The sequence below is a fragment of the Erpetoichthys calabaricus genome, chromosome 6 (assembly GCF_900747795.2).
Source record: "Erpetoichthys calabaricus chromosome 6, fErpCal1.3, whole genome shotgun sequence".
In the NCBI taxonomy this organism is placed as follows: domain Eukaryota; kingdom Metazoa; phylum Chordata; class Cladistia; order Polypteriformes; family Polypteridae; genus Erpetoichthys; species Erpetoichthys calabaricus.
Genome location: NC_041399.2, coordinates 121,843,924 through 121,860,397, shown reverse-complemented (window position 1 = coordinate 121,860,397; position 16,474 = coordinate 121,843,924). Strand labels below are relative to the sequence as shown.

Below are 16,474 nucleotides of genomic sequence, written 5' to 3'. Positions count from 1 at the left end.
ATCTATCTATCTATCTATCTATCTATCTATCTCCTCCACAAGGCTTATTCTCACTTGGACAAAGCTGGCAGCACTGTGAGAATTATGTTTTTGATTGTCTCCAGTGCCTTCAATACCATCCAGCCATCCCTGGTAATGGGTAAACTCAAGAGATTTGCAGGTGGATGAATCTATGGTGTCCTACATAATGGACTATCTGCTAGGCAGACCTCAGTTTGAGAGTCTCAAGGACTGTGTTTCTAATATGGATGTGAGCAACATTAGAGCACCACCAGGAATAGTCCTGTCTCCTTTTCTCTTCAATTTGTACAGCTAAAACTATAAATATAACACCAAGTCATGCCACTTGCAGAAATTCTCGAATGAATCTGCACTTATGGGGTACACTGATGAAACATAGTATAGGAGAGAGTCAGGTGGAGAACTTTATTTCTTAGTGCAAACAGAATTGTCTGCATCTTAACATCAGCAAAACCAAGGAAGTGGTGTTTGACTTTTGCCACATCAAAGAGCCTCTATGTCCAGTCACTGTTCAAGAAGTGGATGTAGAGATGGTCCACTTCTACAAGTACTTGGAGGTCTACATAAATAACACTATGGATTGGTCTCACAACACAGAGAAACTATATAAGAAAGGGCAGAGCAGACTCTTGTTCCTTAGGAGACTGTATTCCTTTAACATGGGAAGTAATGTCCTTCAACTTTTCTTTGCTTCTGTGATGGTCAATGTGATTTTCCATGCTGTCATGTGCTAAGCTGATAGCATCACTTCAAAATAGGCCCATTGAGTCAACAATCTAAGGGGAGGCTCAGTTACTGGACATACTATGGACCGCCTGGAGCTAGTAGCAAAGGAAAGAATTAAAACAAAACTGAGTGTCATTATGAACAATACAACACATCCTCTCTCTGGCACACTAACACTGAGTACTTTCAGCCAACAAATTATTCTGCAGAAGTGTGTCAAGAAACGCTACTGGGGCTCCTTTATACCAACAGCAATACATCTGCATAATACCTCACTGTCACCGTGAATGTCAAGTCAGACGTTTTCTTTCTTCTTAATTTTCTTGCTTTATATTTATTCTGATGAGTGTTTATACAAAACTGTGTATATTTATGTATTTATTTACTTACTTACTTGTCTACCCATTTATGTATTTATTCATTTAAAGAGCTTCTGTAGAAAGCCAGATTTCCCCCTGGGGCCAAATAAAGATCTAAATAAATATCTATCTATCTATCTTTCATAAACACTGTTCTGAGCAGGACGTTTCAAAATGGTAGTAATTTTCTACAAAGCAGAAGACCTCGGTCATTACTATACTCAGGCTTTTTTGGCTCTGATTTTCTAGAACTATAAAACTATGCCCAAGGCTGGGTTCCAGTTTTTGCCAATAGGGTTGTGATAGATTCAATCTTCCTGCAACCATAAACTACTCTAGATAATATTGTTTTGTAAAAGATTAATAGACCGACTCTTTCAAGAAAGGTTTCATTTTCTAAACATATTTTTTAGTGTGTGACCTGTTGATTTCAACATTTCAAAACATTTTTATAGTAGTAAGCAACAGAAAAGCAGTATCAAAAGAATTATTTCCTACCTACAATAAACATTAAAGTGACTTACAAAGGAAAGGCTATGATGTCATTATGAATCTATTTAAAAGTAATACATGACATGTTTTTTAATTTGCATTTTTTCTTTTACTATTTCTGTTCATACATTGAAATCGACAGCATGACATTTATTTCCATCTTAGGTGACTAATTTCACTACAAAACAATTTTTACTGATAAAGCTTAAAATTGTGAATTCTTGACTTCTCTTGAACCAGTAGACCATTCATATTTGTGAAGCACTTTTCTAATCGTTGAGATTTCATGCTATTTTAAACAAACAAGAGAAGAATATTGTGATTGTCTTCTTATATAATATGCTACAGTGTCTGTTCATTTGTTTGTCCAGGATTTAAAATCACCTGTAGTTCGCAAACTGTTTGAACTATTGACCTGAAATTTGGTACACATATACTACGTGATGTCTACTATCCAATTTCGGGGTGATGATTGACCTTCAAGGTTATTCCTCTTTTTATTATTATTTTATTTTAATGTAGAATCAACTCCCAGCAGCAATCAGCAAGGCGGCCATGCAGCCATCACTTCCTCTACCTCTTTATATCTTAAATCATTCTTGAGGCAGATTGAACACTTAAGTGAAAAATTAAGGAAAATGCACTAAGTAATTGCAACGCAAATACTGACTTAATCAGTTTTAACATGAAAAAAAGAGAAGAAGAGGGCCGCTTGGGTGGAAAAAAGAACAGCTGCTCAGGAAGCAGCAAGCACATCAACCTCTGAGCAAACGAATGCTAAATGTACAGAGAAAGAGTATGAAAACTAGGAATTCTCAAGTCAAGTGTATTCACTGCACCATTATCATACAATGCGTCGCTACTGGTATTAAATAATTATCAGTGCATTCCATCCATTTCCGCATTAAAAGATTTATCTTCCATGTATACTGACGTTATTTTGGTACATCTGCAGCTTTAATGTTTACTAATATTCTAAACAATCAGTCCAATTGTATTACTTAACCTAATGATAGTAATAGTGTAAATAGTTAGACAGAAAATGTTTATGCTAAGGTAAGAGCTGTAGTTGACATAGTGGCACCTGAAAAGACAGTTAAGAAATCCTCCAACACTATTATATCTTGGAAGACCCAAAGAGTGTCTAGCTTAAAGAGAACTTGTTGAGGAACTGAGCGTAAATAGAGAAATACCAAACTGATAGTCCACTATGAAATACTGAAGGAAAACATAACCAAATATAATAACGCAGTCTGCCTTGAGAGATAGTGTTATTTCTCTAAAATTATAAATGATAATGCTAATAATCCGAGTTTTATTCTTAACTATTGATTGTCTTCTAAACACAGCTCAGTCAATGGTATGCCTCCTAAAAACTGCTAGTGAAACTTATGAGGCTTTTGCTAAATTTTTAAGCACAAAATAAATGATACTAGAAATAATACAGTACATCTCCCACACAGTTAATTCAATTGAATCCCAGCATGCCCTTTAAGTGAGTTAAATTCTTTCACTGGCATAGATTGACCCAAACTACATAGAACAAATTCTCAACTCCAACCCAAAGGCAACAGGCTTTTTAAGGAAGTCTCTGAAGTCCTTAATGATAATGTACTTGACATAGTTAACTCATTATTAGATGTGGGGGTCTTCCCCAACAGTCTAATGACAGCAGTTGTTAAACCCCTGCTCAAGGAAAACAATCTTGATTCATCTGTCTGATAATTTTAGACCAATTTCTAACCTGCCTTTCTTAAGTAAAATTCTAGAAGGCATTATATTATTGGTAAGTTTCAGTCAGGTTTTAGAACAAACCATAGTACAGAAAATGTGCTGGTTAAAGTAGTAAATGGCTTGTGGGTTAATGCAAACAGAAGCCATATATTTGCCTTTGTTCTCTTTGACTTGAGTGCAGCATTTGATACCATAGAGCACAGTATTCTTATAAATCACCTTAGACAATGGGTAGACCTCTCTGGCAGTATCTTAAATTGGCTGAGTCTTATTTAACAAGTAGAAAATTCTTTGTTAGTTCTGGTGATTGTACTTCAGAGATCCATGATATTGTATATGGTGTACCACAAGACTCTATTCTGGGTTCACTGCTTTTTCCAATCTACATGCTTTCATTTGGTCACATTATTTCAGAGCACAAGGTGAGCTACCACAGATATGTAGACAACACACAGCTTTATTTATCTACAGTGCCTGACAACCCTGATGCTCTTGGCTCTCTGATCCAGTGTCTTAGCAGTATTTCTGACTGGATGAGTAGTAATGTTCTGAAACTAAACAAGGGAAAAGAAAAATCTGAGAGATTGGCAAACATGGATATAGTGAGAGTATTAGAAATAAACTTGATCCCTTAGGTTTAAAAATTTAGGCAGAGGTAAAGACTCTGGCCTAAACTTCAAATCACACTTTAACCAGATTACGAGAACTGCATTTTTTCATTTAAGAAGTATTGCAAAAGTTAAACCTCCTATAACTTTACAAGACACTGAAAAATTACTTCACATTTTTGTTTTTAGTCAAGTAGACTACTGTAATGCTCTCCTAACAGGACAACATAAGAAAGACTTAAATCATTTGCAATTATTGCTGAATGCACCGGCTAGAATCTTAACTAGAAAGAAAAATCTGAACACATCTCACCAGAGCATTGCTTACCAGTTTTGTTCAGAATTAACTTTAAAATACTTCCAATAATTTATTAAGCCTTAAACAATCTTGCTACTTCCTATATTTTGGAGGGTCTATCCCTCTACACTCCAAGTTGTAACCTTACATCTTTAAATGAAGATCTGCTTATAATTAATAACACTAGAATTACCGAAGCCTATGAAAAAACTCGTAATCCCGGCCCACCTTACATCTCCTTGCACCTCTCCGTCAGCTTCTTTTGTGTTGTAAATGTGTTGATCAACAAAAGCAGCAAGCAGCCTGATATCCCATCCCCCCACCAACGCAGAAATGGCAGAAAGTTCTCACAGCTCAAATCTGTTTACCTGCGTGTGAGTTGCCAGGAGTTGTATAGAGTAAATAATATATTGTTATTTGGAATACATGCATTTCATGTGTGTTCTATGTCTACAACAATCTATGTAAACACATCATTAAAACAGAAATGTTTTTCATGTTTTAGTAGTATTTGAAAAAATGTAGACATGAAGTGTAAAATGTGTGAAGCCTGAAGTCCAAATATAAAATAAACATTTTTACAAAAGGTACAAGTATAACAAAACAAATTCACTTTTATTCACGAATATAACTGCAGAAAAAGAACTAGCATTAGGGTGTGACATTAACACACCATTAATACAACCACTTTGGTGGTACGGCGGTAAGAACTGCTGACTCATAATCAAGACATTCGTGGTTCAATCCCAGACGCCTCCAGTTTCAGTAGTGAGCTGCTCTTATTCTTACTATTATAGAATAAAAACATACATTTGATTTGACTCTGTAACAGCCGGTATAAATTTATGGTACTTGTAAAAGTTAGCTTTTTTTTTTTTTAATTCAGTTTTATTTTCTCAGTCACATTCAAGTTTGCCCCAATCTGACACTGCTGTTTTCAAATAAAGACATGCTATAGCAGTAGTGAACTCAGATGAGGACAAGGGTTCTACATCAGAGAAAGAGAACAGAAGCCCTCCCCACAAGAAGTGTCCACTCACATATAAGAACAACTCAGCTGCACCAGGCGTAAAGGTGAAAGATGGCACTGTTTGGATGCAGCAACAGGTAAGGCATCATCCCGTCAGTCAGTCTGCCCAACGCCTGTCCTTCAACGAAACAGCACAACTTACAGAGCTCCCCAAGGTATCGTGCAAAGTCCTGTTTGTGATTATATTTTCTGATGGTCTTTATATGAAAACCATGTATATGTTACTTATATAAAAGCCAGATTGAATGTTATTTACCTAAACTTATTTACTTATCTTCCTACAGCGTAAAGACACAAGTAACCTGCAGACCTTCCTCTGTTTGATCGACACAGGCATGCTCACAAACTACATGTGTACTGAAGTGACTTCAGCTGCAGGTGGAAGCTCCTGTCACACCCTACACAACTGTGTTTGATCTTTATTTGAAAACAGTGTCAGATCGTGGGGAGCATGAACATGACTGAGAGAATAAAACTGAACAAAACAAAAAATAAAAAACACTAACCTTTACAAGTACCATAAATTTACACTGGCTGTTACAGACTCAAATCAAGTGTATGTTCTTATTCTATAATAGTAACAATAAGAGCAGATCACTACTCAAAACAGTAAATCTAGGACAGACCCGGAAACAAACCCGCAACCTCTTGATTATGAGTCAGCAGTTCTTACCTCTGCACCAGCCAAACAGTAGTGTCAGTATTGTACCCTAACCCGATTTCTTTTTCTTCGGTTATATTCTTGAATAACTTGTTTTTTGTTTGTTTCTTTTGTTTTTTGTTTGTTTCTTTTGTTATACTTGTACCTTTTCTGAAAGTGCTTATTTGATATTTGAACTTCACACATTATATACTTTATGTCAAAATTTTGTCATTAGTACTATAACATGAGGGTGGCACGATGGTGTGGTGGTAGCGCTGCTGCCTAGCAGTAAGGAGACCTGGGTTCGCTTCCCGGGTCCTCCCTGCGTGGAGTTTGCATGTTCTCCACGTGTCTGCGTGGGTTTCCACTGGGTGCTCCGGTTTCCTCCCACAGTCCAAAGACATGCAGGTAGGTGTATTAGCGATCCTAAAATTGCCCCCAGTGTGTGCTTGGTGTGTGTGTGTGTGTATGCCCTGCGGTGGGCTGGCACCCTGCCCGGGATTTGTTTCCTGCCTTGTGCCATGTGTTGGCTGGGATTTGCTCCAGCAGACCCCCTTGACCCTGTGTTAGGATATAGCGAGTTAGATAATGACTGACTGACTGACTATAACATGAAAAAAGTTTCTATTTTAGCTGTGTTCAATAGTTCTTGCCTCGAATTTCCTGTCATCCTACATTTACCAGATCGTTGTACACACGGAACACACATGAAATGCATGTGTTCCAAATAACTAAATATTATTTACTCTATACAATTCCAGGCACCTCATACCCAGATAAACAGACTTGAGCTGGGAGAACTTTTTGTCTGACTTGAGCTGCGGCGGTGAGGGGGATGGGATAGCAGGTTGCTTGCTGCTTGTGCTGCACACATTTGTGAAACAAAAGACACTAATGGAGAGGTGTGAAGGAATTTATTACTCACTGATTGAAAACTACACATAATAATAATAATAATAATAAATTTTATTTATATTGCACTTTATATTTTAGCAATCCATGGCCCAAGATCTTCTGATATTAATTTTTATATCTACTCAAAAATTAATTTTCAGTGCTGTGTTTTAGATCTCACTACAGTAATCCCTCACTATATTGCACTTCGACTTTCGCTGCTTCACACTATCGCGGATTTTATATGTAAGCATATTTAAATATATATCGCGGATTTTTCGCTGGTTCGTGGGTTTCAGTGGACAATGGGTCTTTTAATTTCTGGTACATGCTTCCTCAGTTGGTTTGCCCAGTTGATTTCATACAAGGGACGCTACTGGCAGATGGCTGAGAAGCTACCCAACCAGAGCGTGTATTACGTATTAAATAAAACTCCTCAAATATATTGTGAGTACGGGGGCTGTTTGCACCCCTAGAGGATACGGCTGCTCCTCAAAAAACGCTGAAAGACTATCTTCACATTACTCCCTTCCTTGCTGGGCTTACTTGTGGCTGGTTTGTCAAGCGATATGCTTCCCCATTAGTGCTTCTAATACTTAAAAGATCAAACAGCACGTATTGATTTTTGATTGTTTGCTTCTCTCTCTCTCTCTCTCTGACATTCTCTGCTACTGACGGAGGGGGTGTGAGCAGGGGGCTGTTTGCACCCCTAGACGATACGGATGCTCATCTAAAAATGCTGAAAGATTACCTTCACATTGCTCCCTTCCTTGCAGCTGCTTTGTCAAACGACATGCTTCCTGCACGGTGCTTCGCATACTTAGAAGCTCAAACGGCACGTATTGATTTTTGATTGTTTGCTTTTCTCTGTCTCTCTCACTCTCTCTGACATTCTCTGCTCCTGACGGAGGGGGTGTGAGCAGAGGGGCTGTTCGCACACTGGCCTAGAGAATACGGACGCTCCTCTAAAAAATGCTGAAAGACTACCTTCACATTGCTCCCTTCCTTGCAGCTGCTTTGTCCGGCAGTGCTTCGCATACTTAAAAGCCCAAACCGCCCTATTGATTTTTGATTGTTTGCTTTTTTCTCTCTCTCTCTCTCTGACATTCTCTGCTCCTGACGTGCACTCCTTTGAAGAGGAAGATATGTTTGCATTCTTTTAATTGTGAGACAGAACTGTCATCTCTGTCTTGTCATGGAGCACGTTTAAACTTTTGAAATAGAGACAAATGTTTGTTTGCAGTGTTTGAATAAAGTTCCTGTCTCTCTACAGCCTCCTGTGTTTCTGTGCAAATCTGTAACCCAAGCATGACAATATAAAAATAACCATATAAACATATGGTTTCTAATTCGCGGATTTTCACCTTTCGTGGGGGGTTCTGGAACACAAACCCCGTGATCGAGGAGGGATTACTGTACCCACTATCCCTAATTTATTTAAAAGTTGGGAGTATGTGCTGATTACAGCATGTTGCCACACCCACCACACAACAAACCACCCGAATTGGGACCTAAGAGTAGCTGTGTAACGGGTGACACCTCAGTACCACACTGAAATAGTGTGAATTTTTTACAGTGGCTGGAGTGCCAATACTGCCACTAACACACAAGTGTTCCCTGCAAGTTGGAGGACCTGCTTGCATGGCTGGCTGCAGGTTAATGTCATACCCAGGAAATTTATTTAAACCCAGATGTTATATAGCTGCCATATTTTTAGTTGATTCTGACCTGTTAAACTTTCATATATTAACACACAGATTACTCTTTACATTCTGACACTGTACAAAAGCAATATTATTATATTTTCATTTTCTTTTGGAACCTCACTTCACCTTTACAATAATCCTTTGTAGCTACCTATTATTGACATATAGTATAATGAAAGCTTATTACCTGCTAGTTCAAGATGAAAAGAAATTTTTTCCTCTAAGGCCTCACATGTATAAGTGCCAATGTCTTTTTTCTCCACATTGTCCATGATCAGGCGTCGTATACACCCCTCAGACTCGATTTTTGTCTTTTTGTTAGAAGACAACAACTTGCCGTCTTTATACCATTTCACATCAGTTTTGGATTGAGACACTGCACAGCTCAAGATGGCCTTTTCTGACACAGCAGCTTTAATTTCCTTCAGAACAGTTTCCTTGTTGGCAAATACTGGCTCAGGCTCTGTATAGAATGAAAAAAATATCATGCAATGATAAGTTAACAAAAAGTAACAGTTAAAAGCTATGAACTATATAGCATCCATATAAGGCTTTAGTGGTCAAAAGAAATGTCCACTTCTCAACTTTTTAAAGCCAGTTTTGCTCCTTAGAGAGTTGACAAGGTTATGCACAATTTAACAAGAAAATAAAAAAGCAGGCAGATTCCAGATCTTTACAGAGCCATTAATTAACAAGTATATAAAGACAATGACTGTGCTGGCAATTGGATTTAGCCTCCTCAAACTTCCAGGCAGCAGCAGCTGCCAATGCTCCAATATGCCACCTAAAAATAATTGTCAGTTGTCAATTTGACATGAAAGCCTACTTTATAAATTAATTCACGATGGATGTAAAACTACCACTGTACTACAAATAAAAAAAAAAAGGAAAAAATGTCAAACAAACCAAATTAGACAAACAAAACAATATATAATAAATAAATAGACTCCAAAGAAGGCAAACTTATACAATGTTATTCTAATTGCTTATGGTTTTGCTGTTGTAAACTCAATTGATGTACTGTAAATTTCAAAGAAATTGCCAAGGGTTTCTGTTTCTTCGCTTTTTTATCTGACCACAATAATTACTGGAACGCACACCTTCTAGAATTTAGAGAATTTATTCTAGTGCTTTGAAATTTCTAACAGTTTATTTGGAAGAGAAATTGAAGTAAATAAAAGGTGGTTATTCTGAGTAAAAAAAACCTACTTACCAACAACCTGGATTTTAAAAGACATCTTCTGTCCTTGAGCTTCACAAGTGTACTCTCCAGCATCCTTCATATCTACTATTTCTACAACCAGCCTCTTAATTTTGCCATCAGACTCTGTTCTCATTCTTTTGCCACATGAGAGTAGTTTACCGTCTTTATACCACTTCACCTCAGTGCTGGCGTTGAAAACTTCACAGGCAAGGGTAGCCTTCTCAAAACGGTTAACTTTGACAAGTTGTTCAACTGATGATTTTTTGATAAAGGCAGGCTCAGGGTCTGGAAAATAAAATTAAATGTTAAATAACAACCTGTAGCTTTGGCGTATAGAGTGAAACAAAGTATATTAGAAAATCTTTTGAAGTTCTAAGTTAAATATTTTGTTTTAAAATATTCAATTAAATATTTCACAGTTTTCTAGTTATTAGTATGTTGTATGAACATCATCATAAATTCACAAAAAAGATAACTTTTTCATTTATTATCAGCTCTCATCCTAAATACTGAATACTGAAACAAAATCTATTACCCTCAGTCTGTCATAAAACTGTATATTCTTAATGAAATATGCTTCCACCCATGATGTACTAAAAGCTGACATGGATTTCAAAAATTACTCAGAAAGAGTACATGTAAAGTATTGTAATCAGGTACATTTTCATTTATTTTTAAAAGACTAATCCTTTTCTAGGTCTTACTTGAAAAATAATTTAATAATTATAAAAACAATGAAATAAAAATAAAAGTACAACAATATTCAAAATAACAAATTAACCTGATTCTTGATTTTTCAAGGCATGTTTCTCTCCAGCTGCCTGTGACACTAAACTACTACTGATAAATATGAATTTCACAAATTAATTATACATTGATTGTATTGAATGACTTCTGTCCTTGTTAATTGTTAGCTTTTTACTTTAGCACTTTTATAAAGAATTTTAATTAAAGCCTCTTGATCTGTGAACCAGTCCATGTTTCTTCTTTAGTTGTAGACAAGAAAGGTAAAAAAAAATCAAGTACAATCTAGTGTAGCAGAATTCTGACTCTTAGAATCTTGTTTATTAGTAACTACAAAGGACATGATATGTGAAACTAATCACATCAACTCACAAAACCAGTCAGAAAAATGTCTTTGGATTTGTTAACCCAACTAAAAAAAATCTGATTAGCACTCGTAGAGAGGTTTTCATCAAAAACTAGGATGCCAGGAGTTGGGTGGAAAAAGGAACTGACATCATGAGGTTGTGCATCATATGACTGGCTATCACCTATAACAACCATAAACAATATGATTGGATCTGTGAGTAAAATAGAAACTTATAAGGACAATGAAGTCACTATTTTTTTATTTTTGAAAATTCAAAAACATTAAGAAAAACAAAAACAATGCATGACAGGGTTTCACAAATGATTCAAGGAAACATATATTACAATAAATATACAAAGAACTGATTTTTTTTTCAGATTAACATCACCTTTGGAAATGACTGTGATGAATCGCAAACAAATCTTTTCAGCTGTATATGTACAGTTTTCCTATATGATATGACCTTCAATAAATGGCTCTGCGCTCAATGCATGGAATTCTATAATGGTTCTCTAAAATTAGGAACTACAGGGCATATATTGGTACAATTTTTATTTTATAGCAAAGGCTATTCATTTAACTATTGGTATTTCTAAAAACTAAATCCAATGCACTGAATGAAATTAACACTAGAATCCCTGTAAGCCTATATAAAAACTTATAATCCTGGGCCACCTTAAATTCCTTCGCACCTCTCCGCTAGTGCCTTTTGTTTTGTAAATGTGTTAGTCAGCACAAGCAGCAAGCAGCCTGCTATCCTATCGCTGCCACTGACGGAGCTCAATGGAGGTCAAAAAGTTCTCCCAGCTTAAGTCTTGTTTATCTGAGTGTGAAGCGCCTGAAGTTGTATATGGTAAATAATATATGGTTATTTGGAAAACATGCATTTCTTGTGTGTTCCTTGCCTACCACCTAAGCAGTTATATGAGTGTTGCACACTAACCCAATTTCTTTTCCTTCAGTTATATTCTTGAATGAAAGCTCACTTGTTTTGTTATACATGTACCTTCTGTGAAAGTGTTTATTTGATATTTGGACTTCAGACTTCACACATTAGGCCTATACTCTTCATTTCTAAATTTTGTCATTAGAACTGTAACATGAAAAAAGTCTCTGTTTTAAGTATGTGTTCAACATTTGTTGCATCTCTCGCATTTCCTGTCATCTTACATTTACCCAAATCATTGTAGAGACAGAACACACATGAAATGGAAATTCCAAATAATGATATGTTATTTGCCCTATAAAACTACAGGCACCTCACACCCAGATAAACAAGACTTGAGTTGTGAGAACTTTGTTTGAGCTCCATCGGTGGGGGGGCTGGGGGGGTGGATAGCAGGCTGCTTGTGCTGATCGACACATTTACAAAACAAAAGGCGCTAATGGAGAGGTGCGAAGGAATTTAAGGTGGTCCAGGATTAAGTTTTTTCTTAGGCTTCAGGGATTCTAGTGTTAATGTAATAGTAAAGGTTTAACAAATGTACCTGATACTTGAAGTTGAAAGGCAAGTTTCTCTCCAGCAGCCTCACATGTGTATATTCCAGAATTTTTCTTTTCTGCATTTTCAATCACTAGTCTCCTTATCTTTCCTTCAGATTCTATTACATTCTTCTTAGTAGAGGTTAGCAGTTTTCCATCTTTGCACCAATTAACTTCAGTCTGAGCTTCTGAAACTTCACAACTGAGTGTTGCCTTTTCAGTAACTGTAGCTTTTACCTCCTTCAGTGTTTCCTTGCTTAAAAACACTTGCGTAGGTTCTGTTAAAAATTCAGTACAATTTTAAAAATAGTTGTATACAAGATGCAAAGAAAAACTTTAAAATTTAAAGGCTAATGTCTATATTACAAATGAAAAGATGGAAACTATAGTCAAAAACAAACTACTAACTTATGGAACTGAAAGCAATTGTCTTGACTTCTGAACAGAAAACTGGAGTTAAGAGCTAAAGTAAAACATACAAAAAGTTTAGAAGGAATATTTAAAAAGCCTTCTAATGAATGAGAAGTAAACTGAATTATGTACTATATTAAATATGAAATTTGATTTCTATCAGCTGGTTAATGTACAGAAAACAAACAGTAAGAGAATAAAGCTTTGTATGATGTGGATTATCAACTGAGTTTTAATGGATTCTTTGCAAGCATGGTTAGTGTTTCAAAATCATATTAAAACACAGATTCACATATGGTGATGAAAGTTGTATGCAAATGAAAACGTGTTATAAAATCACACAGGACAGCAAAACAGCTCTGAAATATCTAAATTATTACGAATTCAAAAGGAACATATCAAAAAGCACAGCTCCATATAAGCAATCATCAAGTGATACACCAAAAAGGAAATGAATTATAAATACAAGATGGGAGATGATGATTACAAGAATCAGGTACTAAAAGGGTTTTTATGGTTTTTGTTGCCACCACATTATGATCCTCCTTAAAAATACAAAAAAATACTATTTTTAAAGCTATTAAATGTTAATTAGGGGGCCTTCTGTTGAAACTCCAAACCTCATTACAGGGGCTACAACAGGAGTACTGCATGCAAATCTGGTAAACATAATATAAAGATGACATATCACCACTAGAAGCTATGCAAAGAAGATTATCACTTACATCTCTGTTCAAGAGTCGATGTATAACTCTGCAGGGTAAGACAAATTAACCTTTTTTGTCTTGACTAGAGATGAATACACGAGATGTTAATTTTAAAATTTCAAGTAAATAGTTGGGATGATATGGAAGAAACTATAAAATCTTGTAGCTGAATTGGAGATCCTAATGAAAACTAAAATTCTAAATGTGAGTGCTTTTTACATTAGATTAATGTTGATCATTTTAAAACAGCACTAATTTAACTATATGAGAGTTCCCATTTCTGTAGATTCTAAACTGGAGCTTCCATTCCATTCTTCCAGATGATGGCTAAATGTATGAATCACATAATTATGCAGAAACATTTAACACTTGATTGGTGTGATTTTGGGAAAGGCAGCTGTCTGAGCTGTTTCTTCTACAGAAATATCTACAATACTCAAGATAATGGCAATCATTACATGATCATTGATGAGATTTCAGGTATATTGGTAATTCAAAACAAATGAAAAATAGCAAACCCATTATTATTTTCAGTTTATAGCATTCTCCTCTGTTTAAAAACTCATTTGGAATAAATGTGTTTGTTTTAAATGTAGGTACACTGACAGGGATTTCAAATAGTTCCATAATCCCCTCTTGTTTCGACATCCATCTCAAAAATGGACAGTTATTGGAATCTGTGCTTTCAAAGGTTCCCTGAATTTGTTCTATTGGTTTAAAAGATGCAACTATACTATTAAAGCTAAGGAATTAGGAATTTCCTGACAACAACTTAATAGTTCCACTAAGTGAAGAAGATATTGTGTCTCTAAGTTAAATTACAGTTAAGTTGTCTTTTAACGAATAAGCAGCTACTCTGAGAGACAAAGATCTGCTTCTTACCCTCAACCTGGATTTTAAAAGACATTTTCTGCCCTTCAGCTTCACACATATACTCTCCTGCATCCTTTTTGTCCACAGTTTCTATTACCAGCCTACTGATTTTTCCTTTAGACTCCGTTTTGATTTTCTTGTCAGATGACATTAGTTTACCATCTTTGTACCACTTCACTTCAGTATTTGTATTGGAAACCTCGCAGCTAAGAGTGGCCTTCTCATGATGTTGAGCTTTGACAATCTGTTCAGTTGATGATTTATTAATAAAGACAGGCTCTGGATCTCATCCATCCATCCATCCATCCATCCATCGTCTCCCGCTTATCCGAGGTCGGGTCGCGGGGGCAGCAGCTTGAGCAGAGATGCCCAGACTTCCCTCTCCCCGGCCACTTCTTCTAGCTCTTCCGGGAGAATCCCAAGGCGTTCCCAGGCCAGTCGAGAGACATAGTCCCTCCAGCGTGTCCTGGGTCTTCCCCGGGGCCGCCACCAGGGAGGCGTCCAGGAGGCATCCTGATCAGATGCCCGAGCCACCTCATCTGACTCCTCTCGATGCGGAGGAGCAGCGGCTCTACTCTGAGCCCCTCCCGGATGACTGAGCTTTTCACCCTATCTTTAAGGGAAAGCCCAGACACCCTGCGGAGGAAACTCATTTCAGCCGCTTGTATTCGCGATCTCGTTCTTTCGGTCACTACCCATAGCTCATGACCATAGGTGAGGGTAGGAACATAGATCGACTGGTAAATTGAGAGCTTCGCCTTGCGGCTCAGCTCCTTTTTCACCACGACAGACCGATGCAGCGCCCGCATTACTGCAGATGCCGCACCGATCCGCCTGTCGATCTCACGCTCCATTCTTCCCTCACTCGTGAACAAGACCCCGAGATACTTGAACTCCTCCACTTGGGGCAGGATCTCGCTACCAACCCTGAGAGGGCACTCCACCCTTTTCCGGCTGAGGACCATGGTCTCAGATTTGGAGGTGCTGATTCTCATCCCAGCCGCTTCACACTCGGCTGCGAACCGATCCAGAGAGAGCTGAAGATCACGGCCTGATGAAGCAAACAGGACAACATCATCTGCAAAAAGCAGTGACCCAATCCTGAGCCCACGAAACCGGACCCTCTCAACGCCCTGGCTGCGCCTAGAAATTCTGTCCATAAAAGTTATGAACAGAATCGGTGACAAAGGGCAGCCCTGGCGGAGTCCAACTCTCACTGGAAATGGGTTCGACTTACTGCCGGCAATGCGGACCAAGCTCTGGCACCGATCGTACAGGGACTGAACAGCCCTTATCAGGGGGGCCGGTACCCCATACTCTCAGAGTACCCCCCACAGGATTCCCCGAGGGACACGGTCGAATGCCTTTTCCAAGTCCACAAAACACATGTAGACTGGTTGGGCAAACTCCCATGCACCCTCCAGGACCCTGCTAAGGGTATAGAGCTGGTCCACTGTTCCGCGACCAGGACGAAAACCACACTGTTCCTCCTGAATCCGAGGCTCGACTATCCGACGGACCCTCCTCCCCAGGACCCCTGAATAGACTTTTCCAGGGAGGCTGAGGAGTGTGATCCCTCTGTAGTTGGAACACACCCTCCGATCCCCGTTCTTAAAGAGGGGGACCACCACCCCGGTCTGCCAATCCAGAGGCACTGTCCCTGATGTCCATGCGATGTTGCAGAGGCGTGTCAGCCAAGACAGTCCTACAACATCCAGAGCCTTGAGGAACTCCGGGCGTATCTCATCCACCCCTGGGGCCCTGCCACCAAGGAGTTTTTTGACCACCTCGGTGACCTCAGTCCCAGAGATGGGGGAGCCCACGTCTGAGTCCCCAGGCTCTGCTTCCTCATTGGAAGGCATGTTAATGGGATTGAGGAGGTCTTCGAAGTATTCCCCCCACCGACCCACAACGTCCCGAGTCGAGGTCAGCAGCGCACCATCACCACCATATACAGTGTTGACACTGCACTGCTTCCCCTTCCTGAGACGCCGGATGGTGGACCAGAATCTCCTCGAAGCCGTCCGAAAGTCGTTCTCCATGGCCTCCCCAAACTCCTCCCACGCCCGAGTTTTTGCCTCAGCAACCACCAAAGCCGCATTCCGCTTGGCCTGCCGGTACCTATCAGCTGCCTCCGGGGTCCCACAGGACAAAAGGGTCCCGTAGGACTCCTTCTTCAGCTTGACGGCATCC

At 38.5% G+C, this 16,474-nt stretch overlaps 1 protein-coding gene across 1 annotated transcript in view; it reads right to left on the bottom strand.

The window, feature by feature from the left end:
- Window positions 1–16,474, bottom strand: part of obscnb (obscurin, cytoskeletal calmodulin and titin-interacting RhoGEF b) — a 565,304-nt gene that overhangs the window by 438,640 nt on the left and 110,190 nt on the right. Inside the window, exons 14-17 of the mRNA XM_051928767.1 lie at window positions 14,291–14,566; window positions 12,296–12,568; window positions 9,725–10,000; window positions 8,699–8,974 (exon numbers count right to left, since the gene is read on the bottom strand). Of these exons, the coding sequence (XP_051784727.1) occupies window positions 8,699–8,974; window positions 9,725–10,000; window positions 12,296–12,568; window positions 14,291–14,566 (1,101 nt within the window). The remainder of the gene's footprint in view (window positions 1–8,698; window positions 8,975–9,724; window positions 10,001–12,295; window positions 12,569–14,290; window positions 14,567–16,474) is intronic.